Here is a 26,919-nt window from a genome sequence, read left to right on the forward strand (position 1 = left end):
TCAAGGATCTTGCATTTTGATATCACGATCACTGGTAAACGTAAAAAAGTGGGCTTGTTTGTTTCTCTGTGAAATTTTTGCTGGCAAATTCAAAAGTTCAGTGAGCTATTAGCAGAATTGAAGACAACATTTAAGAGCGAGGAAAAGAAACATAGACATTTCTACAGAAACAGAGTGGAGCTAGTAGTGCAAATGGTCCTCCAGATACATCAATCCAGACAGCTATTTTGAGATGTACAAGAAAAGCAAACAGACTGATAAAATCTACTATTATCTAAGATAGTGAAAACAGATGATTTTCCACAAAATGCATGTTGTGGAAATCATGGTTTTAACTAGTTCCACCGGTTTGCTGATGAGCCTGAGACTCCCAGAAGAGTCTGACAGTGGAATAGATAAGAGAGGGCTCAGCCATAGCTCCATTACCGTAGTCTCCACAGGCAAGTCTCTTCTTGATAGGAGGAATAAGTGTGATTCCCAGTTCATCAAGAGACAAAAGATGCCTTTCAGTGAAAGGATTGTTCCACATCAAAGTATTCATAGCTGGAGCAACAAACAGTGGTTTGGTATAGTCCCAAGCTCGTATAATGCAAGTCAGAAGATTATCACAAAGCCCACCAGCAATCTACAAAGGTACAACAAAAATATATTGTATGAATTGAATCCTCCATGAATGTTTTCACAAGTCACACAATTGAATCTAAGTAGTTGGTTTAGGGTTTTCGTCGATTTGTTAAATTACCTTGCCTAAGGTGTTAGCAGACAAAGGAGCAATGACTAAAACATCAGCCCAACGTCTAAGCTCGATGTGAAGGACAGGATCACCGATCTTGTTCCAGCTAGACCATTCATCTTCATCAGTATACAGAGTCACTTCTTGTGGGAGAGAGAGTTTATCGAGGAAATGTAGAGATGATTTCGTAACGACGGCTCTGACTTCTGCCCATTCGGTGAAGCAATGGCAGAGATTGCCGAATTTGATAGCAGCGACGCTTCCACTTGCAGCGAGTAGTACACGAGGCTTCCTCGGTGTGGTATTCACTTCCATGTCTTGTCTGTCTCTTTTCCCATTCTCCATAGCTCTTTTACACCTTCAGAGATCTAGCAAAGTAGCCAATGGTTCGGCGAAGAACCCTAACCGAAAAATTGATCTGGTCGAAGAGAATATCAAAATGTTTTAGAGGGAAGAGAAAGAGAGAGGCCCGAGAGGACAATCATTTTAGTTGCTGGTCAAATGGGCCATTGACTCACTCTTTTTTAGGCCTCGGTCGTATGGGCTGTGAATATCGATATATTTCATTTTATATTTACTTCGTTTGGACTGCAATTTCGATTCTGAGTTCGACTGTTGTGTTAACTCTAACATGTTTTCGAGTCAAAGTTATATAGCTTTTTGAGCCAACGTGAGATGGAAATGAAGATATTATTAGTAAGAAATTAAGTAAGAGTCGACCTGCTAAAACCGTTGGGTGGAAAATAGACACGAAAACATCTCCACAATGTGCAAAGCGGAAGCAGAGAGCAGAAGACAGATTGAAAAAAACAAAGGCACAGACGCAATAAGAGATTATTAAAGATGGAAGACTAGAAACATCGCTAATTTACAGCCACGTCTTATGGTTTGGTTAAAGACACACCGACAACAACACCATTAACGAGTCTACTATTTCTTCTTCTGCAGACAACAAAACCTAGAAAAATTAAAATTCCTTATAGATTTTTATATAATTTAAGATGCGATTCCAACACCTAAAACAACTAAAAAAAAACACTCCTAACGCCAAACACCAAGGCTATTATGTCTAGGTTGTTTTCTAGATCATTATTATTCTTCAGAACAGAGCTTCTTGCATTGCCTCTGCTTCTGTCTGGGTCTGTGTTTCTCCTTCTCTTTCTTGTCCTTCTTCTTGTCCTCCTTGTGTCTCAGCAGCTTCAGTTTGTTGAGCTTCAGTCTGTGGTGCTGCAGTCTCCTCTGGCTGCACTTCTTCCATAACTTGTGGCTCAACGGTCTCCGTCACTGTTAGTGCTTCCAGATCTTTTATGGCTTGCACCACTGCTTGATTCTCACTTGTAACTCCATCCTTCAACACCTTCACAATTTCTTTCACTTTCTCTTGCTGAAATCATTTACATACAAAAACCAAACATAAGCAAGTAGAATCGAATACTTTAATCAAATAAAGGACAGCCAAACTGTTTATTGTCAACAAGTAGACTTACAAAAATATCAAACTTCTTCTTGAGTTCTCCAGAATCTTGTGTCCCAGTCGTGACTGATGTTCCAATCTAGGTTCATGAACCAAAAAATAAAATTGTTGGATAAAAGTATAACATATTCAAGAAAGACATTAATGGTTAAATTAAGAAGTCTTACTTTAGATCCAATTGAACACGTTACTAGTAAAATAGAAGATACAGAGAAGAAGACACTATGTGATGACTTAGAAACCATTAAGCCGGATTAACACACTAATTGATGATAAAATTATTCCTAGCTATAGCGATACATTACCGACTATTTTGGTCTTAATTATCCAAACGAAAATTAAAATAAAACAGAGAAACCAGATAAGGATAAGCCAAAAGTAAGGGACACGAAAATATAATAAAAACACTAGATACTAGTCAGATTTTGGATACGCGAAAACAGACAACAATGCTCAAAAGCGGAAAGTGACATTGAGTTTGAATTCCACAATGATTGCAACACAAGTATCAAACTTTATCAATCTAAATTGACGGCGGAGCAGTGAACAATCATGCACAGTAAACGTCAGATATTGCAAAATCGAGATCACGAATACAGAATTGGGGGATGTGAAAATTTACCTTTCTGGGTCTACCTACAGGACGTCCTCGTCCTCTCTTAGGCTTCATAATAAGCCTACTGATAACACCACCAATCTTAGGTGGTCGTCCACGTCCACGCTTCATCCCTGGCGCAACCGCTGCCACATTTTCACCACCTACTGGAGCAACACTAACAATACTGCTAGGGTCAACAACTCTCCTAGGCCTTCCTCTGCGTCTAGCACCATTAGCAACATAAGGATACACAGAGGCAGTAGAAGAAACGGATTTGGGCTTCCTCTGTCTCCCAGCAGCTCGACGACCCGGTGGTCTACCTCTACGTTTCATAATTCCAGCCATAACCGAAGCTTGAACGATTGGTGCAGTAGCAGGAGCAGCAGAACCGTTCTTCCTTGGACGACCAGGTCCTCTCTTCGCCGACTCTGTAACCGGAGTCGGAACCGGAACAGGTGATTGAACTTGCTGCTGTTCCCAGATTGGCTGTCCGTTAGCCTGGACTTGATTGGTCGGTGGAAGTTGCTGTAGTGGTTGTGGTTGAGATTCAGGTTTAGGCTTAGGAGGACGACCACGACCTCGTTTCAGAGGCTGAGAAGCAGAGCCAGAAGCCATGGGATCGTTGTTACTTGAATGGAGAATCTCAGATCTGGGAACATCGAGACCTTGAGCGGCGGCAGCAGCAGCAACAGCTACACTAGCAGGAGGAGTAGAAGAACCAGCAATTTTGTAAGATTTCTTAACCATAGAAAGAACACCACTGGTCTTCAAAGTCTTGAGATGGTGAGTCAACAAAGCAGCATGAGCAGAAGTTAAACCGGTGTAACATCTCTCGATGTATCTCGAAATTGCCATCTTGCTCGAACCATCCGGTTCGTTTAACGCCGCAATCGCAGCGCAAATCATCTACACACAGAAAAAAAAAATTAGTAACAAAAAAAAAAGTAACTGAATTTAGTTATAAAGGAAGAGGCTTTTAAGATTGAACTTACTTCGGAGTAAGGAGGGTGGGGCATTGAAACATGTGGAGATAACTGAAACATCTGCGGTTGCGGGATTTGCGTTTGCGTTTGCGGCTGCGGTTGGAAGACGACATGGTTATTGTACGGATTTGGTCCTAAAGGATGATGATTGGAGGTGGGAAAATGAGGAAAAGGGGTGAACTGAGGAGGATGATGAGGATCACCAAGAGATGGATCCATGGATGTGAGATTTTTGCAGAGCAAAGAGAAGAGAAGATACAGTAAAAAAAAAAAAAAGAACAAAAAAAAAAAAGACAGAGGTGGAAGGTGAGATTTAGATTTAGGGTTTTTTTTTCTTTTTTTTTGTTTTTTGCTCTGAGAGCTCTTTTGATTTTTTTGTTTTTGTGAAAATAAAATTTTTGTGAGAGAAATAAATAAAGTTAGGTTGGGGAGAGAGAGGCGGAGGAGTAGAGACGAAAGGATGAGAAGAAAGATTACTATTAAATCTAACCGTTGATTTGTTTTCTATCGACGGTTTTGACGAGGATCGATGACGTGTCATATCATTTTGTCTTTTATTTTAAGGATTTTGTGTTTCTTTACTTTGATTTTTTTCATTTTTGCCTCTTAGAATTTTGCTACATTTTCGCTCCAATGTAATAAAAAATCACCAAAATTTTAAAAATGGACCGCCAAAATTTTAAATTATTTTTCTGAAAAGAACTCCTCGCTTTCAGTGTAAAACAATTTTGTTGATTTTAGAATAACATCGAATGAAGTATATAGCAAACACTGTTACATTAAGTAACCCATGTAACAAACTCCATTAAAGAGTGTATGATAAGTAAGAGATGTATTGAGATGAGTATGGCAAAACAAATGCAATTACTAACTTCTATGTCCTCTGTTTAGGATTTGAAATCGATACATTTACATAAAATTTAGTTTCAAATTTATATTTTCTGTGAATTTTGTTAGAGTATATATCTATTTGCGACCCTTTAACTTAATCACAAAATGATACATCAAATATGTTTTTCATTAAGGAAAAATTACAAGACATTAAAATATTTTTAAACAGTAATGTATGATATTTACATTTGAATTAAATTTTAACTTTAGTTGCATTTTAACAAAATATTTGATATATATATATATATATATCTATATATATATATATAAATGTACGACGTAAAACAAAAATAACAAATAAATGTAAACCTCTTATTATAGATGATGAAAGATAACTTTATGAAAAAAATAAAATATGGAAAAATATATTTACCAAGTGCTAAATACATTTTTCTTTTGTCTTGTATCACAAATAAGCGTGATATATTTAAAAGAATAATTGAAATATTAAATGATGAAAGATAAGTTTTAAAATTTTCAAAATATGGAAAAACATGCAATTAGTAAGTATTGATTGCAAATTTTAATTTGTTTTGTACAAAGAAGCGTTATTTATTTAAACATTATAATAAAAATGATAAATAGTGAACGATGAATTTAAGAAAATTTAAAATATGAAAAACTAGAATTTATAATTGTTTAATGCAAAATTTATAACAAACAAGCATTTTTAACGGGTAATGTAAAGGATACAAAGTGAGCGATAATTTTAAAGATATTTAGTGGTTTTACATATAGTTAATGTTTTTTTTTTTTTTTTAGAAGAACTTTTTTTTTCATTTGACATTTTAATATTGTTTAATGAACTTTTGTGTATTATATGTGTGGATTCAAAAGGGTAGTTGGATAGATTTCACCATTTGAATTTTGAAGTAGCAAATCTCAAATAAAATCAATGGGACTAAGAACAATTGATAAATCTATGGGGGAACAAGTGTCACACCTATCTCCTTGGTAAAGCCAGCCCATACATCACGGTACCCAAAAAGAATCATCCAACAAGAGAATTGTTGGTACATATTACTGACATTACAATACGATATTATAAAGAGTACAGTACGTTTATGCTTATGCATTAAGCGCAAGTAAAACCCGATATATGCTCATCATTCAAACTCCAAGTATCACCTGAGTCGTGTCGTTTTCATACAACAATTTATGTATGCTCATTCTTTTAATACTAATATATCTGTGTTGTGATGTGTGCATGCGTGTGCTCGAATACTTTCAAGCAAGGGTCAAACAAAGTGCGGCTGGTAATAGACGATCAGAAGACACAATCACCAGACACCAAGTAAGCAGATGACAAAAGACGATCACCACACCAGAATTCCAACAAAACAAAAGATTATGATATGTTTTGTCGCCTCTGATATGTCACACTACACAGTACACACAACCTCTTATAAACAACACTTTTAACGGGCCGAATTATCAGCCTTCAATATAATGTTTACTTATGTGATGGACCTCAACATTACATGGGCCTATCTGTTGCATAATTAACAGTTTTAAGACCCTTTTATTTTTCTCTCGAATTTGAAATGATTTGTTTATGTTTTTTATTTAAATGTTTTTGCATATTTGGTTGGGTCCTCTCGAGTCACACACGACCGGAGACGTGCATTAGAAGAGTTACAGAGCAGACATTTGCTGGCATCTTACAATTATCTCAAACATAACCTTCTTTTATTATTAGGCTATTGGCCCTACCCACCACCACCATTTTTATTTTCTTTTTCTCAAACACGCTTTTTGAATTTCAATATTATATACTGTCCTTATCAAAAAATAGTTATACGATTTGTTAATTTTGTTAGCCTAATTTTTCCTAATCTGGTTATGTCACGGACGCAAGTTAAATTCATCTGCGGTGTTTTTAGGTGTTATAAAGCCATGTGAATGAAGTTAATTAAAAAAAAAGCAATGTAAATAGTCAAACATGCCCTTTAAGAAAAAGAGAAACACACGCTTCACGTGAGTCGCACGTGCCAAACCCACCTTTCATCTTCTTCTTCTTCTTCTTCTTCTATCTTCCGCATCCTTCGGACAAGAGAACCAAACCAGCCAACAAAAAATAATAGTAATGGAGAGTCGAATTAGAAAGAGAGAAGCACGCCATACCTGAGAGATTCGTGCGTCGACGACGTGAAAATCATTATTATTTACTAATAATAATTGTTATTGTCAATCGATGATAATTAAATTAAAATTAGTTTAAAAGTGGTGGTGGAGGTGTTTGATGGGTGCTAGTCACAGCACCAACGTTAATAATCATCCTCATTCTCGGAATGCTTCTAATCATCCTCTGACCAACAGTAACAGCACCAGCTCTCGTCACTCTGCTTCATCAAGTGATCGCTTATCTGTTAGTAATTTACGGTCTCAGCTCACAACTATTTACAGAAATCAGGAAGAAGAGGAAGAAGAAGAAGAAGAAGAAGAAGAGGAAGAAGAAGGAGGAAAAGAGAAAAGAGCAGAAGAAGAAGCGAAAAGTTTCTCCCTTGTTAGAGATTTTGATTTGTCTGGTTTGAACTGCATTAGGGTTTCTAGAAGGAATTATATTCTCATGGATCCTCATAAAAAGGTTCGTTTTTGTTCTCTATGTAAACGTTTTGGGTATTGCTTGCTCATATGGATCTGTCGTTTCATTTATCTGTTTGATTTCTCCAGATTTAGAATTGATTTTTGGACCTCGTAGGTTTTGTTGCCTTTTGTGATTATGAGTTTCTGTTTAATTTCTCCAACTACATTGGACGGGGAACTGTAGCAAATCATTGTTTAATTACTGGGTTTTAGTTATTAGATTGAAAAGGTCAACACTTTTTGTGATTCTTATCCAAAATTTCTGGTGTTTATTTGCTTGGGAAATGGTGGAAAATGCAAAGCCATCTCTGATCATTTGGATCTTTTATGTGGATTTGGTTGCTTCATGTTCATGATTTTGCATTTTTCGCCTCGGCTTTATGCCCTCTGGAATTATCTTACTCTGTGGCAACTTACCTTATATACGTGATCTGAATTTTTTTTTAGAAGTAGTAGAAATGCTACATTGTTCATTTGGTTTCTTCTTGATTATGTTTCCTTTGCATCGGCTCTTAACTGGTTTATGATTCCGTATAGTCTCACCCTGAATCTATGGTACCTTATAAAGTCTAGAAGATACATATGATCTGTAGAGTTTGGAGAACTAGGCAAAATTCTTCTCAGTTTTCATATCTTTCTATCTAAAATCTGTTTTGGTATATAATGCTACTATTTTAGGTTGCACTGGAGACTGAGTTCTTTACAGAATACGGTGAAGCTAGCCGATACCAAATCCAAGAAGTTATAGGGAAAGGAAGTTACGGTGTTGTGGCATCTGCAATCGACACACATTCAGGCGAAAAGGTTGCCATTAAGAAAATCAATGATGTGTTTGAGCACGTCTCTGATGCAACGCGGATTCTAAGAGAGATCAAGCTTCTCAGGTTGCTCCGCCATCCTGATATAGTGGAGATAAAGCATGTAATGCTTCCTCCTTCACGCCGTGAGTTCAGAGACATTTATGTTGTTTTCGAGTTGATGGAATCAGATCTTCACCAAGTTATCAAGGCGAACGATGATCTTACACCTGAGCACTACCAGTTTTTCCTCTACCAGCTTCTTCGTGGTCTGAAGTTCATACACACAGGCGAGTGCCTTGGCTTGAGAAATTCGTGTTTCCTTTTGTCCATTACTGCTTTTCAAACTCAATCTGATGGAAAACTTTTTTATTCGATACAGCTAATGTGTTTCATCGTGATTTGAAGCCTAAAAATATTCTAGCCAACTCTGATTGCAAGTTGAAGATTTGCGACTTTGGGCTTGCTCGAGTGTCCTTTAATGATGCACCTTCGGCTATATTCTGGACTGTATGCTACTCAATGAAATCATAAGTTTCTTTTTTTCTATATTCTCTGATGCATTAAGTGTTGTGATCAAATGGTTTTCGCTTCTTTGCAGGACTATGTTGCTACAAGATGGTACCGTGCGCCAGAACTTTGTGGCTCTTTCTTCTCCAAAGTAAAATGCAATTCTCTATTTTCTTTTTTGCAAAAGTTGTCTGATTCACATATTATGACACCACAACCTGAGGTTAAAACGGATTATTGCTTTCTTTGCTGCAGTATACTCCTGCCATTGATATATGGAGCATAGGATGCATATTTGCAGAAATGCTCACTGGGAAGCCATTGTTTCCTGGGAAGAATGTGGTGCACCAATTGGATATTATGACTGATTTGCTTGGTACTCCTCCTCCCGAAGCTATTGCAAGGGTTAGTTGGTAGAGTTATCTATTTCTGTTTGCTAAAACTTGCATGCTAGAATTTCTGTGATGTCTTATGACTTATGAATTAAAAGTTTTATAAACCATGACTATTTGCTTACTAGTACTTTCCGGCCACAGTTATGTGGCAAGTAGTTTATGCTAGCTTTGGTTGGATTCATATTAATTGGTAGGAAAACTCACTTAGGTATGTGTCCCACAGAGGTATGGGAATACTACTGTTATATCATTACTAGACCAGGATTGATTGTATCAGATTTCTATTTCCTGTAATGATGATCAGTGTTTTGTGTTGTTGCAGATTCGTAATGAAAAGGCGAGGAGATATCTCGGCAATATGAGGAGAAAACCGCCAGTTCCATTCACTCACAAATTTCCTCATGTAGACCCATTGGCCCTTCGCTTACTGCACCGTCTTCTTGCATTTGATCCCAAAGACCGTCCCTCAGCTGAAGAGGTTAGCTCCTCTATACTTGTTTTTTCTAGCGTTTCCACTTCAAAATTTCAGAGCAGTTTCAATCGCTCTCAGAAAAGGAAACATTATATATACATGTGTGTGTGTATATACAGGCACTGGCAGATCCTTACTTCTATGGTCTGGCAAACGTTGATCGGGAACCATCTACTCAACCGATTCCGAAACTCGAGTTTGAGTTTGAAAGAAGGAAGATAACAAAAGAAGATGTGAGAGAATTGATCTACAGAGAGGTACACTAATCTCTTACTGTTTTTGCTTCACTAAACTTGTTTGGATTGATTAAGCTCTGAACAATGGCAAAATGTATCTTCTTCCTTTTTCGCACGTATCCATCGGGTAATCGTAATCCTTACAAAAGTTGAATGTGATGCAGATATTAGAGTATCATCCTCAGATGCTGCAAGAATATCTTCGAGGTGGAGAACAGACTAGCTTCATGTACCCAAGGTATATAAAAACATTTAGAATCCGTGTTCAAAATTTACTACGAATTATGAGAAGTGAAGATAAAGATTTTGTAATCTAAATGAAAATGCAGTGGTGTTGATCGCTTTAAGAGACAATTTGCTCATCTTGAGGAAAATTACGGTAAGGGTGAGAAAGGCTCACCTCTTCAACGCCAACACGCTTCCTTGCCTAGGTATACAATTTCGTTTGTTGGTTTGTCAGTAAAACTGATTTCCCGGATTCTTTTAAAGTTTGCATCATCTCATTCCATTATGTTGTGTTGGAACCTCTTCTGTTTCAGAGAGCGAGTCCCTGCTCCTAAGAAAGAGAATGGATCACATAATCACGATATCGAGAACAGATCCATAGCGTCTTTAGTCACGACCCTCGAAAGCCCTCCAACGTCACAACACGAGGGGTCAGACTACAGGAATGGGACGAGCCAGACGGGTTACAGCGCTCGCAGCTTGCTGAAAAGTGCCAGCATCAGTGCATCTAAATGCATTGGCATGAAACCAAGAAACAAGTCCGAGGTAAAATATCAAGAAGCATTAGATGAGATGTATTATATAGTACAAGTTTGTCTACACTTGTTCTTCAGATTCTTGAGTTTTTTGCAGTACGGGGAATCAAACAATGATACGGTTGATGCTCTGTCTCAAAAGGTCGCGGCTCTCCACACTTGACTTGTTTCAGAGATTGAGGATTGAAACTTGTTGCTAACAGTAGACGGCTGATTCTACAAGTCTTGTACACATCTCTCAGAGAAGACGAAGAAGAAGTCTGATCTTGATAGAGATATTGAGAGACATGACTCATGAGCTATGAACAAAACAACTTAACCTTCATTGGTCTTCAATTTGTCCATCAAGTCGAGTTGTATTAAAAATGGATGGAGAATATAATTAAAGAAGAATTGTGTTAACCCCTGGATTTATGCCTGACAAGTATTTGACTTTATCAGGCATTATAAATTATAGTTAAAGTGTGTGTTTTCTTCATGACCCATATGTGCCTAACCTAACTTGATTTACTGCTGAATTTCTTCTTTTTAGTCGTCCCATTTACTTTTTCTTTGTTCTCTTTTGGTTTACTTACTAATAATCTCTTTAGAGCTGGTGAAAATGCTGTTACAAGCTCTACATATCATAAATAACTTGAAAAGATCAACTTTAAAGTAGTCTATAATATACAATAATGGGATCAATTACGAGGAAACCATAGTAAAGTATGGTCTCTTCTGAATTCAGGCATATTCTCAAGTGATTATAAGGATGGGTATTTTCTTTTTCTCTAAAAGACTAATTTATCCTTTTATTGTTTCTTCATTCTTTCTTCCTTCTTCAAGCTCTTGATTCAGATGCGAGTTTGATGAAGATGGCTTAGTTGCTCATGATTCACAATCAGATTGTTTTACAGTTGAGATGGATCGATCTGTGTCTATAATTAAAGCCTTTGGGTTCCCTAAACATCATCCCTTAGGGTTTAGTTTTCTTGCAACAAAACTTGTTTAATTAGTTCCATTGGATTCATCGAAAAAGGTTGGTCATAGAAATGTTGTGTGAATCATCGGAGGAGAAGGAAACGAGATTTGATTGTTGATTGATTCAAAATTAAATCTGGGTATTTATCGTTTGTGGAGTTATGGGTTTAGTAATTATAGGAAGTTCCGATAATGAGTTTATTTTTAATTTGGATTTTCATATCATGGGTTATGGGTAGTTATCGTCTTCTTTGTACTTCTCAATTTCAATTTGGAGACAGTGAGGTTGTTGTCTCACGACGGAGAAGATGAAGATCATCATCAACACATTCGAGGGCAAAATGGTCATTTACAGACCAAAAAGTACCCAGACTTATAAGCCCAAATAAAATATGTTTCTATTCTAATTTTTGGGTCAAAATATGCCCATATGTACAAAAACCCCTACAATAATGTTGTAAATTTTAGTTTCTTCTTTTACTCTATAGTCTAAGTCTATATCCAAATTGACTGACTAAGTTTATTTTTGATATGATATTTGAAGTTTGAACACGGTAAGTATATTATAAATTTACCATTTGTAACTCTATAGTAAAATAGTCTCTTGTCCTTGTGACGTAAGTGAATCCATCTTGCATTACGTTATAGATAGATACTTTTGTAATGGCATTCCCGAAAAAGGGTTTTGTAGTGTTATAGTTTAAGCAGCTTTCACTACAACAAACCATTCGCATGCCTGACATTACCTTTTTAACATGGAGCTCCACATAATTCTTTCTTTTTCCTTTTTACTATCAACCAATAGTGTTTTGTGGGTAAAATGGATATAAAAGTAAAATTCCATGAACATACTTGTACTATTAATCTCGAGATAAATCCTAGACTCCTAGTGTTTATGTTCTTGTGGTCGTCGTCGTCCAACTAGTTCTTGCTTCAACAAAATAAGAAACAAAACAAAACCAAATTAATAGAGACTCCTAGAAATCAAAGGACTAAAAAACACTTGGAACAAAAAGACAGAAGTTAGACTTCTTTTTCTTTTGAGATAGAATATTTTTTTTATTTCATGGAAATAAGAGTAAAGTTGTTATACAACTCTTTATTTTTCTTTATCAAAAAAATGTTTTATTACAACTCAAAAGTTTCATGAAAATTGACAAAACAGCTAAAGTATAAGTCTATAACCATAATAAAACTAATCTGACGACTTTTTTCTTATAGCTATATTAGTGATTGAAAAAATTGCATGGTCTCTTGTTTTCCATGACATTTAAGTTGCGAAAAATTAATTGCATTATATTGTAAACTAATTAACGGAAAAGTTTATCTGCATTACGAGACAAACACATGCTAGTACTATAATTTTGTAGTTTATCTGCATTGTTGAAATCGGACTCTGCTAATTTTATTGATTATACAGATTACATATCAAATCTAGTAAATATGTAGCGTTTAAAAATAAAATAAAAAAGTACTCAAATATGATAAGCTAAACTTAAACGAATCCTTCCAAACTCTTATGTATTGAAATTATTAACAAATAACAGTGAACCTGTCGATCACTTGCCTCTGTGATCTTTCAAGTTTCAATGCAAAGAACAATCGTCCCGTGATTCACAACCCTCAATATTCAACTAAGGTTACCCTAATAAGTAATAATCCAATATGATTTCATTATTCATAAAATAGTCGCCAGCATGGATTACGATTAAAAAGTTTATTTTTTCTATTATTGTCCTACACACTGAAAAATGGAGTGTTAACGAAGCATAAGAAATGTTTTGTAATTTTAAGAATGTTTGATCACAAATTTTTTTCCACTGATTTTTTTACATTATTAAAACTAATAAAAAAACTGACTTAGTAGTATTAAATTGGTATATATCGAGATCCCATTTGTGATATTTTATTACACATCTCTTCCAGTCTCTCACTCTTTGTCCCTCTCTCTTTCTCTATTACTCTGTCTCCTCTGTTCCGGCGATGTTCCAACACGCGCCTTCTTCCATTTCCCTCATCATCATCTTCCTCTTCACCATTCTATCACCCGTTTCACCTGAACCGGTCACAGTCCAGCCATTCCGGGTCAAATCATCCCCACCCGCAACCATACCCGCTTTCCCGGAGCAATCCGATTTCTCCGGCTGCCCACTCGATTTACCAGAAGACCTCTTCCACGGCATCAAGTCAGCTTGCAGCGGCAAAAAGCTCCACAAAGGAAAATGTTGCCCCGTACTAGGCGCGTGGCTCTACTCTGCTTACTCAACCACTGCTCTAAGCCGTTCGATTTCCGCCGCCGCAAGAAACTCATCCTCCTCCTCCGCCGCGGTAACGACTCCTGAAGAAGATATGCCTTTGCTTCCCGATGACTCGGAGACTTGCGTTGACGGATTAGGGAAATCTCTGAGGCAGAGAGGGATTGAGCTCACTAGACCGAACGAGACTTGCGACGTCGTTTACTGCTACTGTGGAATCAGATTGCATCCGTTGAGCTGTTCCGAGGCTTTTAGAGTGAATGATGAAGGGAGACTCGTTGGAGACGAGAGAGTTGATAGATTAGAGACTGATTGTTTGAGTGGAAGCCACAACAATGCTGATGGATTCTCACCTCTTCTTGGTTGCAACAAGTGCTTGAACAGTCTCTATAAGGTAAAGTCACTAACTTTGCTGCTATATTTAGAAGCTGCCACTGTGAAGTTCAAATGGAATTAGGTTGGCTAAATTGGTAAAATGTGTGTGCAAATCTAGTAACTTTTAGATAATCTATAGATACCCTGAAGCGTTGTTGGTGTTTAGCTTCTGGATTTTGTTTGATTGACTGATTAAGACAATTTTTTGGATGAGTAATGAGGAATTGATGGACTAGTTATAGTAGTTAACTATGTAAGGTTTAGTCCAAAGTTTAGAAGCCCTTTTTTAATGATATTTATTTGGTGTTTAAGGATTAGGGTTTTACTATATGAGTGAGTGAAGATTTGGAATTATGTAGTTTAGGATTCTTTCTGATCTATCCATCATATGGCGAATGGTAGTAATTTGGGAAAAGTTTTGTTCTTTAGCTTTTTGTTCTCTTTCTATCTGACAGTCTGACACACATATACGCGCTAACAGAATCCGTGATCTCCACGCGACGTTTTGTCTTCCATCATATGATTTCATTCTTCTGCATCTTAATCACCAACCCACCATAGCCAAAAGCTTAGCAACTAGTTGCCACCTTTCTACTTTCTACAATCCTCAATCATTACTTTAGTCAGCAGCAACAAACCCTAATCAAAACAAACACTTCTGCTTCATTTTGCAGCTAAATCCGAAGAAAACTTCAGGGACAAGAAACCCATCAAAGGAAGACCGAAACAGAACAGCAAAGATGCACAACAAAGACTGTGTCCTCATGGGTCTCACTTGGCTTCTCGCTAAGAACCGTACTGCTTATTTCCCCACTGTCACTTCTGTCCTCCGAGCCGTCATGCTGAACCACGATGGCGTGCCACGTTCATGTGCTCTCGGCAGCGACGGCATGCCTTTAGCCGTCGATTCTTCCGAATTCTCCAACGGCTCGCCAACTTCACTTCAGTATCCGCACCACTTGGTCCACTTCTTACTTTACAGCGTTATCACATTAGTCCTAATAAGGTCGTGGTGACGTGGCACACCATGGTTGGATTTGATTGTGACGTGGAGCACGTGGCATTACGTGGTTGGTTGAGAGAAGTGAAATTCAGATAGAGAGAAAGAGAGAGGGCTTTGGTTCTGTCTTTGTAAATTAGTTTTTTGGTGTCGTTGTTGTTTTAGTAGCCATGTTCTTTAACATTTTATTACATCAAAAAAATCTTGTTGTATTTTGTCAATTAAATATTGAAAAATCACAATTTGAAAATATTTCAACAATATTTTCGGTCATATCAAATTATATGAGCGCAATCAATATAAATATATCAGTTTTTGGGAGGAGAAGAATAATAGTCAGAGAAAGGCATGTGAGTAATGGGGACGAGGTGGTGTGGCTGGTTTGAGAGAGACAGAGAGACTTGTGACAGCTTTGTTCTTATGTTTCCTTATCTTCTCTCTAACCACGGATGCTCCTATAACAATAATACATTCATGATTCATCCCTATCATATTCTATATTTTATATGAATTATCAATGCGACCAAGAGATGTAAAAAGCCCCACGACTGACACTTTATTTTCTCATATAGTTCAAATAATATTTCATTCAATAATCGAATGCTTCCATTCGTTAGATTTTTCCTTTGAGAAATATTATGAAAAAGATATTTCATAACATTTTTTTTGTGGTAGTGATTAGATAGAGGTTCACTAATGCGCCAATCAACTGCTAGCGATTCATTGACTTTGGCATTATTGCGTATATAACTGGGCTGGGCTAAACTAACTTGCCCATGGGCCGCACATTTACCTTTTTGGCCAAATAACACACCCATTAGTCTAATCTAAAATTACAATGGTAAAAACATGAGAGATTGAGGAATTGATTAAAATGGAATGAAGATAATAGAGAAATAATTTGGTTCCACTCATTTCTAATTTAGTAGAAAATATATAATTTTTCAAAATTGTTCATAATTCAAGGTATTTCCAACAAAAATCAATGGAAGTTTATTATTCTTAATGTTATATACTACTCTGCATTATGATATGTAAGTCTTAAGAAACAAAGTGATTAGCACAAAACTATTATACAACTACACTTTACATTATTTTTGGGTTATCTAATGAGTTTGTGCCAGAGAAGTGAATGTTGCAACAATGATTATCATTACATTATCTTTCTAATTACAACAACTAAATATTAACAAATGTAATGTCAAACAAAACTCAAAAAGACTCAAATCCGTCCTTCCATTTTCCTCGTCTCTCTTCTTCCCCGTAAACCCAAAAACAATCTCTGCAAAGTCCTCGGTTCTGATGGAGCTTTCAGAAACCTATGCTTGTGTTCCATCGACGGAGAGAGGTAGAGGAATTCTGATCTCTGGTAACTCGAAGTCCGATACCATCCTCTACACTAATGGTCGATCCGTCGTGACTCTCGACCTTAACAATCCTTTAAAGGTCTCTATCTATGGTGAGCACGCTTACCCAGCTACTGTGGCGCGATATTCTCCGAACGGAGAGTGGATCGCGTCTGGTGATGTGTCGGGGACTGTTAGAATCTGGGGAGCTTACAACGATCATGTGTTGAAGAATGAGTTTAAGGTTTTGGCTGGTCGGATCGATGATCTTCAGTGGTCTGCTGATGGGATGAGGATCGTTGCTTCTGGTGATGGCAAAGGCAAATCTCTTGTTCGTGCTTTCATGTGAGTTTGGTTTTGCTTTTTAGATAAAGATTTGATTTTTATAGTGCTTAGCTCAATGTTGTTTTCGTTGATTTTGATTGATCGGACTAAAGGTTTTGTTTTTCTGCTGGTGTTGCTTTTATTTTGTTGAATCGGATCGATATTAATCAGATTGAAATTGAGCATTTTGTTTCTTCTTCTCAACTTTGATGGATTATTGACTCATTGTTTGTCTTGGTTTATTAGGTGGGATTCAGGATCAAATGTGGGAGAGTTTGATGGTCATTCTAGGAGAGTTCTTAGCTGTGCTATCAAGCCAACTAGGCCGTTCCGTATTGTAACTTGTGGGGAGGATTTTCTGGTGAATTTCTATGAAGGTCCTCCTTTTAAGTTCAAGCTCTCAAGCAGGTCAGATATTCATGTGCTCCCTTTCTTTAAAGAAATATGACACTTTCGATATCTGTTTAAATTTCCTGCTTGTGAGTTTCTGAATTGTTTACGAGATTGCTGTTTATTGGTCGACAGAGAGCATTCCAACTTTGTCAACTGTGTGAGGTTTGCACCAGATGGAAGTAAGTTCATTACTGTGAGTTCAGATAAGAAGGGAATCATATATGATGGAAAGACTTGTGAGATACTGGGAGAACTGTCTTCTGATGATGGGCATAAAGGTAGCATCTATGCAGTCAGCTGGAGTCCTGATGGTAAACAGGTACTAAGTTATATCTGTTTGTTGTTCCGTATTCTCAACTCTTGCCTGATTCCCTCATATTACGCTCAAACTACATTAGGCTTAAACAAGGTCTACTAGAATAGCGTATGGAAGTAATTGGTCTAACCTGCTGCAGTATGACGTACATAAATGAACTATCTTGGGTGTATCTATGAAGACTGAATGACATATTCTCTATCTTCTAGTTGTTGATTACATCATGGTTGATGTTATGCTACGTCTGTACTCACGTGTTGTATATGTTTGAATCATCAACCAGGTGCTCACTGTTTCCGCAGACAAGTCAGCCAAAATATGGGATATATCAGACAACGGTAGTGGATCATTGAATACAACATTGAACTGTCCTGGATCATCAGGTGGAGTAGACGATATGCTTGTTGGGTGTCTGTGGCAGAACGATCATATTGTCACTGTTTCTCTAGGTGGCACAATCAGCATATTCTCAGCAAGCGATCTGGATAAATCCCCCTTTCAGTTTTCGGGACACATGAAGAACGTCTCTTCCTTAGCTGTGCTTAAAGGAAACGCTGATTACATATTATCCGGTAGTTATGATGGACTGATATGTAAATGGATGCTAGGCCGTGGTTTTTGCGGTAAATTGCAGCGGACACAAAACTCTCAAATAAAGTGCTTTGCTGCCCATGAAGAAGAGATCGTGACCTCTGGATATGACAATAAGGTAAACTGGTTCTCACTTTAATTTTTATTCACATGTAGGACTTGTCACCTTGATTTCTGCAGTGTCTGAATTTGGTGTTTAGGGGATTGAATGTAAGGACGAAACAAGTGAATTAGGTTTTTTTCTCTCTGAAATATTGGCAATTCTAAAGACACAATGGTCTCTTAAGATTATTAACACTTTGGAAAAATATACTAATGATCTTGTGGTTTAGAGAATTTAAAAGAGCGATCACTGAAGGCCAAATGGTCTTTACCTTGTAAGACTAGCAGTGACTAATATTTTTTATTTCGTAGGTTATCTAATTGCTTCCAAGCATTATTGTTATTGAAGCAACTAACTCACGTTTATTCACTATGTGATTCTTATTCAGATATCCAGGATCTCCTATAAAGATGATCAATGCACAAATGAAGAGTCTATCGACATTGGAAATCAACCAAAGGATCTAAGCCTTGCACCACTCTCACCCGATCTCCTTCTGGTGACCTTTGAGTCAGGAGTTGTGTTTCTTCGTGATGGGAAAGTAGTGTCAACCATCAACCTTGGGTTCATTGTCACTGCTTTGGCAGTAACACCTGATGGAACCGAAGCTGTCATCGGTGGCCAAGACGGTAAACTCCATTTGTATTCTATTAATGGTGACTCCCTCACCGAGGAAGCAGTTCTCGAGAGACACAGAGGCGCCATCAGCGTCATACGTTACTCTCCAGATTTGTCTATGTTTGCATCAGCTGATTTGAACAGAGAAGCAGTTGTGTGGGACAGAGTCTCCAGAGAGGTAAGTAATTAAGATTATTTAGAATCTCTCCATGAATCTGGAACACAAACACTGATCTTATATCGTCCCTTTTTTTTTAAACAGATGAAACTCAAGAACATGTTGTACCATAGCGCCCGCATAAACTGCTTAGCTTGGTCTCCAAACAGCACTATGGTTGCCACAGGATCCTTGGACACGTGTGTGATTGTGTATGAAGTGGACAAACCTGCTTCGTCACGCATGACAATAAAAGGAGCTCACTTAGGTGGAGTATATGGTCTGGGTTTTGCTGATGATTCCCATGTAGTGAGTTCTGGTGAAGATGCTTGTATCCGCGTCTGGAGCTTTACTCCTCAATAAGACTTGACGTAAATTATAAAGATCTCTGGACAAGTCCTATCTTGTCTCTTTGGAAAGCTTCTACTACTTTTGAAGGCTTTTTTTGTGAATCTTCCGTTTGGCCGTGGCTGTGTTGATGTGTGTGTCTGTTTTTTTTTTTGTCTGCATATCTTTTGTCAAAAATGAATGCTCTGTTTTGGTCTGAAACTGAGATCTTGAGTCAGATTTTTTTTCATTATCAGAAGATTACTGATACAGAATGGGACTTGAGATTGTGCTTTCTCTCAATGATTTTTGGGCTCTATAATATTTGTTCTTCTTACAAAAGTTGTTTTCTGAAGTAGATGAAAACAGAGGAGATTTTTCAATTAATTTATCTGATCAATAGTTAATCAACCTTATTAACAAAAATGATTAAATAATTAATCTCGCTTATAATTCTAAGCCTGAAGCAAGAAGACACACATTGATCCTCGTTCATAATTCACTCCCCAGTCCCCACATTCTGTCCCATAGTGAGCTTCACATGTTTCTTTTTCTCCTCCTCCTCTCTGCTTCCCGCTCCGGCGAAGAGTCGCCGTCCGGAGACGCCGTCCCATTGGCCACCGGCGGTCTTAACAGAAAGAGTTTTCCGGAAGGATTCTTGTTCGGAACCGCCACGTCAGCTTACCAGGTCGAAGGCGAGACCCACCAAGATGGTCGTGGTCCAAGCATTTGGGATGCATTCGTCAAGATTCCTGGTTAATCTCATAATCAATCTAATTACAATTCACTAATTAAACTGATTAGTTAATCATTTCGATTTCTTATTTACCATTGGTAAAAAAACACAGGTAAGATTGCCAACAATGCCACTGCTGAGATAACAGTGGACCAATATCATCGTTACAAGGTACTTCTTGTCACTAATCTTTTGTTCCTAAATCATCATGTATATATTTTTTTTTGTGTGTGGTTATATTATAATGTACATCCTTTGGTGTTCATGTTAATCACATTTCAGGAAGATGTAGATTTGATGCAGAACCTGAACATTGATGCCTACAGATTTTCCATTTCATGGTCTAGAATATTCCCTGGTATTACTGGATAATGTATAAAATTAATTACATTGCTTATATTTTAGATTAAGATTAGTCTATAACTTCAGCTTATGAATACAGAGGGATCCGGTAAAATCAACTCGAATGGAGTTGCTTATTACAATAGATTGATCGATTACTTGATCGAAAAAGGTATAGATTTTTAGTACATTGAACATTCATAGACACTTTGATTTGATCATTAATTGTCTTATGAATGTAACTTAATTCTTAGGGATTACACCGTATGCTAATCTGTACCACTATGACCTTCCTTTAGCCTTGGAACAAAAGTATCAAGGCCTGCTTAGTAAACAAGTAGTGTAAGCACCAACTTGTGATTTATCTTTTAATCTTTAGTCTCTTACTGCAACATCCTCAAAAGCTACAATCATTTGATATGAGGCAATTTACAGGGAAGATTTTGCGGATTACGCAGAGTTTTGTTTCAAACATTTGGAGATAGAGTGAAGAACTGGATGACGTTTAACGAGCCTCGTGTAGTAGCTGCTCTAGGTTATGATAACGGCATTTTTGCGCCGGGTAGATGCTCTGAAGCATTTGGAAACTGCACTGATGGAAACTCTGCAACTGAACCATACATTGTTGCACATCACCTTATCTTGGCACATGCAGCAGCCGTCCAGAGATACCGCCAAAATTATCAGGTATGTAATAACCTTATAGGCTCCTTCAAGTTGTTTCTATGATATTAAACATGTATATGATTACTAAAGATCTAACTGACAAATTCTTCTCAGGAGAAACAAAAGGGAAGGGTTGGGATTCTACTGGATTTTGTTTGGTTTGAGCCACTTACGAGTAGTCAAGCAGACAATGACGCTGCTCAAAGAGCAAGAGACTTCCATGTTGGATGGTAACGGTTCAAACTTTTGGACTCATATTTTTCCAGTTACATTTTGGTGAGCTTATAAGAATATCTTTTGTGTGGGGATAATGTTTGAAGGTTTATTCACCCAATAGTGTATGGAGAGTACCCAAATACGTTGCAAAACATCGTGAAGGAGAGACTTCCGAAGTTCACCGAGGAAGAAGTGAAAATGGTGAAAGGTTCCATAGACTTCGTGGGGATAAACCAATACACAACTTATTTCATGTCTGATCCTAAAATATCTACCACACCTAAAGATTTGGGTTATCAACAAGATTGGAACGTCACTTTTAACTGTAAGTTTTTGTTCATATGTACATTTATCCGTTATGACTTATGAATGAACTTGATCTTGCTTAGATTATAGAACATATAACTAGCTAAGTTAGGGTCTGAATGTTTCAAAAGCAAATATGTCAGTATGAGAAAAATTACTCTAGACTTGGACCAAAAGTAAGGCTGGTTCGTCCTTATGGGATCGGACTGTGGCAATATAAATGTGCATGATATTAATACTGAGAAATCTTAATATGTGCAGTTGCAAAGAATGGGACACCAATTGGTCCAAGGGTGAGATAAATATATGTTTTCTTCTGAGTTTTGTTAACTCTCTCTGATGATTGCTTAGTTGTCTGATTATGAATTAATCTAATTTTATTCAGGCACATTCAGAATGGTTATACAATGTCCCATGGGGAATGTACAAAGCTTTAATGTACATTGAGGAACGTTATGGCAACCCAACTATGATTCTCTCCGAAAACGGTATTCAATATAAATTTTTGTTCCACATCCAAGATCTCTAGAGATGTTAAGTGTATAATCTTTATAGGTATGGATGATCCGGGCAACATAACTCTAACTCAAGGACTAAATGATACAACAAGAGTCAAGTATTATAGAGACTATTTAGTGCAGCTTAAAAAAGCAGTAGACGATGGAGCCAATCTAACTGGATATTTTGCGTGGTCGTTGCTAGATAATTTCGAATGGTTATCAGGATATACTTCAAGGTGCGGAATTAACTAATGAATACCTATTGGGTATATGATTATTTCTGAGAAAATGTATATTATATGGTACTCTTCTAATGATTTTTTTCTGCCTAGGTTTGGAATAGTGTACGTTGATTACAAGGACTTGAAGAGATACCCCAAGATGTCTGCTTTATGGTTTAAACAACTTTTGAAACGGGACCAGAAATGATGTGGTCAATGTGTCTATGATTTGGGTTGTTAACGAGAGGTGAATGAATATGTCATATGTGTATAACTTAAGAACTTGTCTTCCTTTGACATTTCAACGCTTACATAAAACAGCAGCAAGAAATTTGGTTCTTCTATCATAGAACTTCTACATTCAACAATGTATGCTATCATCCTCATCCTCATTTTTTTTTAATTTCTATTCACTTTACCGTGGCTCAGTTTCTATTTATCAAGTCATTCAAAATTAGAAAAATATTGGATTTAAAATGGATGTGTAAGTTCTTCCAAATCACTTGTATCAAAAAGATAGATGTTGATGTTATGTGACAGGGCAACTAATTATTGCAAGTGATTGGCAAAAAAGGAATCTTGATCAATGGATATTTTGAGATGCTAAAATGCTTGTTAGACTCGACGACTCAATAATGGATGTAATCATTCCTCTTCCACTGAAAAATCTCATAACACGATTCACATCACATATCTTTTTAGACAAAAAATCTTTAGTTTCCGTACCGTTTATCACATCAATGGATATTTTAAGCCTAATGCATGCACGTTCTTTGAAATGTGTGGACTTAAATTGATTTCTTTAGTTTCTCTTTTGTTGTCATTCACTACTCACTACTCACTAGCCGTTTGTGCTTTCAAGAGTTGAATGAAGAAGAACTAAGGAAAAATACGTTTTCACGTGAAGATTTGGGAGACAAGTCTAAGGAAGTGGGGCATTCATGGTCCACGAGGACTGAACTTAATGGATCATGATTTGACCAGTTTGCCCTTGTCGGCTTCTGTGTGTTCACGTTTTTTCCTTTGGCGCTTTACGATTCGCGTGATGACTTTTTCTCAAAATGTGGGCCGGACACGATAATTCTGTTCCGGCCATTACACATAAATATAGTTGTTTTTATCTTATGAGAAAAGTTATAAAAAAGAATCATATTCCGATTTGGGTAAATTTTTTTAAGCAACATTGTGACTGATTTTCAGATATAATTTGGACTCTGGACACAGCTACGTAAAAACTTACTGTGTTTAGAAGATATGTTTTATGGAATAAATCCATGCAATATTTGGCAGTCAATCCCGATATCATAAGAGTATGGATCAGCTTCTACAGATTCTCTGAGAATTTTATCATTTGGTAACAAATCAAATTGTTGCAATTCGGATTTTTACCTCTATATAAGATGATGTCCTTTTGTGTCATCTCCCTATGCATAAGCATCAATATACTTTCTACTTACGAAGTCGTTACAAATGTTAAATGTTAGTAAAAAATCAATTAAATAAACTCATTATATTATAATAAAAAAACAAAGACAATTACTTTCTCACATTCTTTTCACCAAAATTCTTTACATAGTTTAGAAAATTATATGATATATAGTTTTAAAATCCGAATTTGGTGAAATATATCTAGTTTTATTTAGTATTCAATTTTAAATTCATAATGCTTACAGCCTTATCCTATTTATTAAAAAAAAATCCAACCTTTCCACTAATGCACTCCCATAACAATTTAACATCGTTGGTTCATGTATTATTTGTTTTGAAAACAAAAGGCTTTTAAAAGCCTATAAATATCCACCCAATTGTTATCCTCCCCAAACCAAACGGTCAAACCTCACTCACCATGAGACACCTTAGCTCACCTCCATGGCCTCTCCTCCTTCTCCTCCTCCTCTCTTCTTTCACCTCCGGCGAATCCTCTCTGTCCGCAGAAAAAAACAAATTGCACACCGGTGGTCTCAGTAGACAGAGTTTTCCTAAAGGATTCGTGTTTGGAACCGCCACGTCAGCTTATCAAGTCGAAGGCGAGACTCATCAAGACGGTCGTGGCCCAAGCATTTGGGATGCCTTCGTCAAGATTCCTGGTAATTCACTATTTAAACAATATATAATTACATAATTAACAATTGTTAACTAATATAAAAATAAAATAAACAGGGAAGATCGCCAAGAATGCCACGGCTGAGATAACAGTGGACCAGTATCACCGTTACAAGGTATTAAACTATACTAATCTTGAATCTTACTAAATATTATCCAAATATTAGAAAGTGTTTTTGATTTAATTAGTTACATGCATGTGTTCATGATATTCACATTTCAGGAAGATGTGGATTTGATGAAGAAACTGAACTTCGATGCTTACAGATTTTCCATTTCATGGTCCAGGATATTCCCTGGTATTATATAAGTAACCATATATAGTTATATAATTCTGATTAAGATTAGTATAATAACATTAAGCTTATGAATGCAGAGGGAAGTGGTAAAGTCAACTGGAAAGGAGTTGCTTATTACAATAGATTGATTGATTACATGGTTCAAAAAGGTATCAAACCATAACGTTTCTTATAAAACACTGATTTGATTATAGAATGAAGTTTAACAAATCTAATTTAATGCTTAGGGATTACACCTTATGCTAATCTGTACCACTACGATCTTCCATTGGCTTTGGAAAACAAGTATAAAGGCTTGCTTGGTAGACAAGTAGTGTAAGCACCAATATGCAAAGCTCTTTTATGCATTCCTCAAAAGTTACAAACTTTGATAATGCAAATTTTACAGGAAAGATTTTGCGGATTACGCTGAGTTTTGTTACAAGACATTTGGTGATAGAGTGAAAAATTGGATGACGTTCAACGAGCCGCGTGTGGTAGCTGCTTTAGGTTATGATAATGGTATTTTCGCACCGGGTAGATGCTCAAAAGCATTTGGAAATTGCACTGAAGGAAACTCCGCGACAGAGCCATACATAGTTACTCATCACCTTATCTTGGCCCACGCAGCAGCAGTCCAAAGATACCGCAAATATTACCAAGTAAACAAATAACTTCTAATACGTTTTCTTGATCTTCTTGATGTGATATGATGAAATAAACCTATATATATGGCTCTTTTGCCAGTGTACTACTAATCTTAATGAAAATTTTCCAGGCGAAACAAAAGGGAAGGGTTGGGATACTTTTAGATTTCGTTTGGTATGAGCCGCTTACTAGAAGTAAAGCAGATAATCTTGCAGCTCAAAGAGCAAGAGACTTCCATATCGGATGGTAAATGTTAAAACTTTTTAACAAATAAAAACTCATATTTTACCATCAAGTCTTGGTGAGCTTATAGAATATCTTTTGTTTTCGGGTCATGCTTGAAGGTTTATTCACCCATTAGTATATGGAGAGTATCCAAAGACAATGCAGAACATTGTGAAAGAGAGGCTTCCAAAGTTCACGGAGAAAGAAGTGAAAATGGTGAAAGGTTCCATAGATTTTGTGGGAATAAACCAATACACGACTTATTACATGTCCGAACCACATCCCACCACCAAACCTAAGGATTTGGGTTATCAACAAGATTGGAATGTGGAATTTGGCTGTAAGTTATTGGAAGATTCATAACGATATGTAGATTTTGGATTTTGTTTACAGTCTTTAGATTTTGATCGTGACAATTATTAACTTGCAGTTGCTAAGTTGGGGAAGCCAATAGGTCCAAGGGTGAGATATACACTTGATTATATGTTTTTTTTTTTCCCTAAGCAATATATATACAAGTGTCTAAGTTATTAAATAAACCACTTATCTTATAGGCTTACTCGTCTTGGTTATACAACGTACCATGGGGAATGTACAAGGCCTTGATGTATATGAAGGAACGTTACGGCAACCCTACTATGATCCTCTCTGAAAACGGTATTAAAGAAACAAATTAAAATCTTCAATCAAGTTTCTTTTTGTTTTGTTATATTTCTATAAGATTATTATAAATTTTAGAGCTTTTTATAAATGTTTGAACATATTTTATAGGTATGGATGACCCGGGAAACGTTACTCTAGCTCAAGGACTACATGACACCACGAGAATCAAGTATTACAAAGATTACTTAACCAACCTTAAGAAAGCTAGGGATGATGGAGCCAATGTGGTTGGATATTTTGCGTGGTCATTGCTAGATAATTTCGAATGGTTATCAGGATATACTTCAAGGTACTTAAAAATTTATACCAAATGTATGATATGTAGAATAAATCAAGGTTATAATTAATATCTGTTTTTGTTTATTGTATAGGTTTGGGATCGTTTATGTTGATTACAAAACATTGAAGAGGTACCCCAAGATGTCTGCTCAGTGGTTTAAGCAACTTCTGAAACGAAACAACAAATGATCTCAATGTATCAATGCCGGGTGGATTTAGTTTTTAAAAAGGTTGGAATTGATGATTGAAGAAATAATGGGGCCGGTTTAGTCACTTTGTTTATTATAAGGGGGGTGAATTGTAACTTGAACTCTCTCCTTCTTCAGTTCTTTGACTTTTCAACACAAATAAAATAAAAGTTTAAGAATAAATTTGCACTATGAAATATGAACTCTTGTCCTTTTCAATTTTGTGAGTTTATATGCATTTAGAACATAACGGTCTTTGAACATTATAGATTTATAAAGTTGCAATTTGCAAGCATAAAGTTGGTAATCGAATTGATGTAATTACCCTTCTTTACTTTGTACTAAAC

General features: G+C 36.6%; 7 protein-coding genes and 2 long non-coding RNA genes across 20 annotated transcripts; 6 read left to right on the forward strand and 3 right to left on the reverse strand.

Moving 5' to 3' along the window:
- Positions 1-88: 88 nt before the first annotated feature.
- Positions 89-1,415, reverse strand: HAL3A (HAL3-like protein A). Its single transcript, NM_112684.5, has 2 exons — positions 743-1,415; positions 89-625 (listed from the first exon to the last, which is right to left on the reverse strand). Exons 1-2 carry the CDS (start codon positions 1,076-1,078, stop codon positions 332-334), a joined length of 630 nt encoding a protein of 209 aa, NP_188430.1. The 5' UTR covers positions 1,079-1,415; the 3' UTR covers positions 89-331.
- On the reverse strand, positions 1,412-4,454 carry HON4 (winged-helix DNA-binding transcription factor family protein). Of its 2 annotated transcripts, none has more exons than NM_112685.4 (4): positions 3,798-4,454; positions 2,830-3,711; positions 2,221-2,286; positions 1,412-2,117 (listed from the first exon to the last, which is right to left on the reverse strand). In NM_112685.4, the coding sequence occupies exons 1-4, from the start codon at positions 4,005-4,007 to the stop codon at positions 1,833-1,835; spliced, it is 1,443 nt and encodes a 480-aa protein (NP_188431.3). In that variant the 5' UTR covers positions 4,008-4,454; the 3' UTR covers positions 1,412-1,832. The 2 variants fall into 2 exon arrangements, with proteins under 2 accessions (NP_188431.3, NP_001325770.1); NM_001338318.1 differs by having other exon boundaries at positions 2,375-3,711.
- A 2,233-nt stretch (positions 4,455-6,687) lies between these two features.
- Positions 6,688-10,983, forward strand: MPK9 (MAP kinase 9). 5 transcript variants are annotated; one of them, NM_001338320.1, is made up of 11 exons: positions 6,688-7,266; positions 7,944-8,352; positions 8,445-8,572; positions 8,664-8,723; positions 8,828-8,977; positions 9,290-9,445; positions 9,559-9,696; positions 9,840-9,913; positions 10,005-10,106; positions 10,215-10,446; positions 10,534-10,983. In NM_001338320.1, exons 1-11 carry the CDS (start codon positions 6,922-6,924, stop codon positions 10,597-10,599), a joined length of 1,860 nt encoding a protein of 619 aa, NP_001327298.1. In that variant the 5' UTR covers positions 6,688-6,921; the 3' UTR covers positions 10,600-10,983. The 5 variants fall into 5 exon arrangements, with proteins under 5 accessions (NP_001327298.1, NP_001327296.1, NP_566595.1 ...); NM_112686.4 differs by having other exon boundaries at positions 7,168-7,266; positions 10,534-10,914; NM_001338321.1 differs by lacking the exon at positions 6,688-7,266 and adding an exon at positions 7,322-7,820.
- A 493-nt stretch (positions 10,984-11,476) lies between these two features.
- On the reverse strand, positions 11,477-11,784 carry AT3G03605. Its single transcript, NR_141013.1, has one exon. It is a non-coding gene; the product is annotated as an other RNA (long non-coding RNA).
- Positions 11,785-13,069: 1,285 nt separating this feature from the next.
- AT3G18050 (GPI-anchored protein) lies at positions 13,070-15,348 on the forward strand. The gene is made up of 2 exons (NM_112687.3): positions 13,070-14,045; positions 14,701-15,348. Exons 1-2 carry the CDS (start codon positions 13,380-13,382, stop codon positions 15,040-15,042), a joined length of 1,008 nt encoding a protein of 335 aa, NP_566596.1. The 5' UTR covers positions 13,070-13,379; the 3' UTR covers positions 15,043-15,348.
- A 712-nt stretch (positions 15,349-16,060) lies between these two features.
- AT3G18060 (transducin family protein / WD-40 repeat family protein) lies at positions 16,061-19,600 on the forward strand. Its single transcript, NM_112688.6, has 6 exons — positions 16,061-16,717; positions 16,943-17,104; positions 17,222-17,408; positions 17,689-18,114; positions 18,488-18,895; positions 18,980-19,600. The coding sequence occupies exons 1-6, from the start codon at positions 16,329-16,331 to the stop codon at positions 19,235-19,237; spliced, it is 1,830 nt and encodes a 609-aa protein (NP_188434.2). The 5' UTR covers positions 16,061-16,328; the 3' UTR covers positions 19,238-19,600.
- Positions 19,601-19,715: 115 nt separating this feature from the next.
- Positions 19,716-22,629, forward strand: BGLU43 (beta glucosidase 43; the record flags this gene model as incomplete). 7 transcript variants are annotated; one of them, NM_001338322.1, is made up of 12 exons in its annotated part: positions 19,716-19,956; positions 20,050-20,108; positions 20,220-20,295; positions 20,380-20,451; positions 20,534-20,621; positions 20,738-20,966; positions 21,060-21,175; positions 21,266-21,486; positions 21,729-21,760; positions 21,853-21,955; positions 22,023-22,203; positions 22,300-22,629. In NM_001338322.1, the coding sequence occupies 12 exons, from the start codon at positions 19,743-19,745 to the stop codon at positions 22,394-22,396; spliced, it is 1,488 nt and encodes a 495-aa protein (NP_001325994.1). The 7 variants fall into 7 exon arrangements, with proteins under 7 accessions (NP_001325994.1, NP_188435.2, NP_001325998.1 ...); NM_112689.2 differs by having other exon boundaries at positions 19,743-19,956; positions 20,534-20,616; positions 20,715-20,966; positions 22,300-22,396; NM_001338323.1 differs by lacking the exon at positions 21,729-21,760 and having other exon boundaries at positions 19,743-19,956; positions 20,534-20,616; positions 20,715-20,966; positions 22,300-22,507.
- A 388-nt stretch (positions 22,630-23,017) lies between these two features.
- AT3G03615 lies at positions 23,018-23,248 on the forward strand. The gene has a single exon (NR_141014.1). It is a non-coding gene; the product is annotated as an other RNA (long non-coding RNA).
- A 661-nt stretch (positions 23,249-23,909) lies between these two features.
- Positions 23,910-26,901, forward strand: BGLU44 (B-S glucosidase 44). Its single transcript, NM_112690.4, has 12 exons — positions 23,910-24,275; positions 24,349-24,407; positions 24,515-24,590; positions 24,668-24,739; positions 24,818-24,905; positions 24,979-25,231; positions 25,348-25,463; positions 25,562-25,782; positions 25,873-25,904; positions 25,997-26,099; positions 26,214-26,394; positions 26,477-26,901. Exons 1-12 carry the CDS (start codon positions 24,035-24,037, stop codon positions 26,571-26,573), a joined length of 1,539 nt encoding a protein of 512 aa, NP_188436.1. The 5' UTR covers positions 23,910-24,034; the 3' UTR covers positions 26,574-26,901.
- Positions 26,902-26,919: the final 18 nt, after the last annotated feature.

This window comes from Arabidopsis thaliana, chromosome 3 (genome assembly GCF_000001735.4).
Source record: "Arabidopsis thaliana chromosome 3, partial sequence".
Taxonomy (NCBI): Eukaryota; Viridiplantae; Streptophyta; class Magnoliopsida; order Brassicales; family Brassicaceae; genus Arabidopsis; species Arabidopsis thaliana.

What these genes read in the sequence shown, in the direction of transcription:
- AT3G18050 (NM_112687.3), top strand. Translation starts at nt 13,380, where the DNA reads ATGTTCCAACACGCGCCTTCTTCCATTTCCCTCATCATCATCTTCCTC. An exon ending in GCTTGAACAGTCTCTATAAG is followed by an intron (nt 14,046 to 14,700) that starts GTAAAGTCACTA and finishes TTCATTTTGCAG; the next exon opens with CTAAATCCGAAGAAAACTTC.
- HAL3A (NM_112684.5), bottom strand. Translation starts at nt 1,078, where the DNA reads ATGGAGAATGGGAAAAGAGACAGACAAGACATGGAAGTGAATACCACA. An exon ending in CTGCTAACACCTTAGGCAAG is followed by an intron (nt 626 to 742) that starts GTAATTTAACAA and finishes GTACCTTTGTAG; the next exon opens with ATTGCTGGTGGGCTTTGTGA.
- AT3G18060 (NM_112688.6), top strand. Translation starts at nt 16,329, where the DNA reads ATGGAGCTTTCAGAAACCTATGCTTGTGTTCCATCGACGGAGAGAGGT. An exon ending in GGAGTCCTGATGGTAAACAG is followed by an intron (nt 17,409 to 17,688) that starts GTACTAAGTTAT and finishes ATCATCAACCAG; the next exon opens with GTGCTCACTGTTTCCGCAGA. An exon ending in CCTCTGGATATGACAATAAG is followed by an intron (nt 18,115 to 18,487) that starts GTAAACTGGTTC and finishes ATTCTTATTCAG; the next exon opens with ATATCCAGGATCTCCTATAA.
- HON4 (NM_112685.4), bottom strand. Translation starts at nt 4,007, where the DNA reads ATGGATCCATCTCTTGGTGATCCTCATCATCCTCCTCAGTTCACCCCT. An exon ending in CTGTAGGTAGACCCAGAAAG is followed by an intron (nt 2,287 to 2,829) that starts GTAAATTTTCAC and finishes TCATGAACCTAG; the next exon opens with ATTGGAACATCAGTCACGAC. An exon ending in AGAAGAAGTTTGATATTTTT is followed by an intron (nt 2,118 to 2,220) that starts GTAAGTCTACTT and finishes AAATGATTTCAG; the next exon opens with CAAGAGAAAGTGAAAGAAAT.
- MPK9 (NM_001338319.1), top strand. Translation starts at nt 6,922, where the DNA reads ATGGGTGCTAGTCACAGCACCAACGTTAATAATCATCCTCATTCTCGG. An exon ending in TCATGGATCCTCATAAAAAG is followed by an intron (nt 7,267 to 7,943) that starts GTTCGTTTTTGT and finishes CTACTATTTTAG; the next exon opens with GTTGCACTGGAGACTGAGTT. An exon ending in GAGAATTGATCTACAGAGAG is followed by an intron (nt 9,697 to 9,839) that starts GTACACTAATCT and finishes AATGTGATGCAG; the next exon opens with ATATTAGAGTATCATCCTCA.
- BGLU44 (NM_112690.4), top strand. Translation starts at nt 24,035, where the DNA reads ATGAGACACCTTAGCTCACCTCCATGGCCTCTCCTCCTTCTCCTCCTC. An exon ending in ACCAGTATCACCGTTACAAG is followed by an intron (nt 24,408 to 24,514) that starts GTATTAAACTAT and finishes TTCACATTTCAG; the next exon opens with GAAGATGTGGATTTGATGAA. An exon ending in GATACCGCAAATATTACCAA is followed by an intron (nt 25,232 to 25,347) that starts GTAAACAAATAA and finishes AAAATTTTCCAG; the next exon opens with GCGAAACAAAAGGGAAGGGT.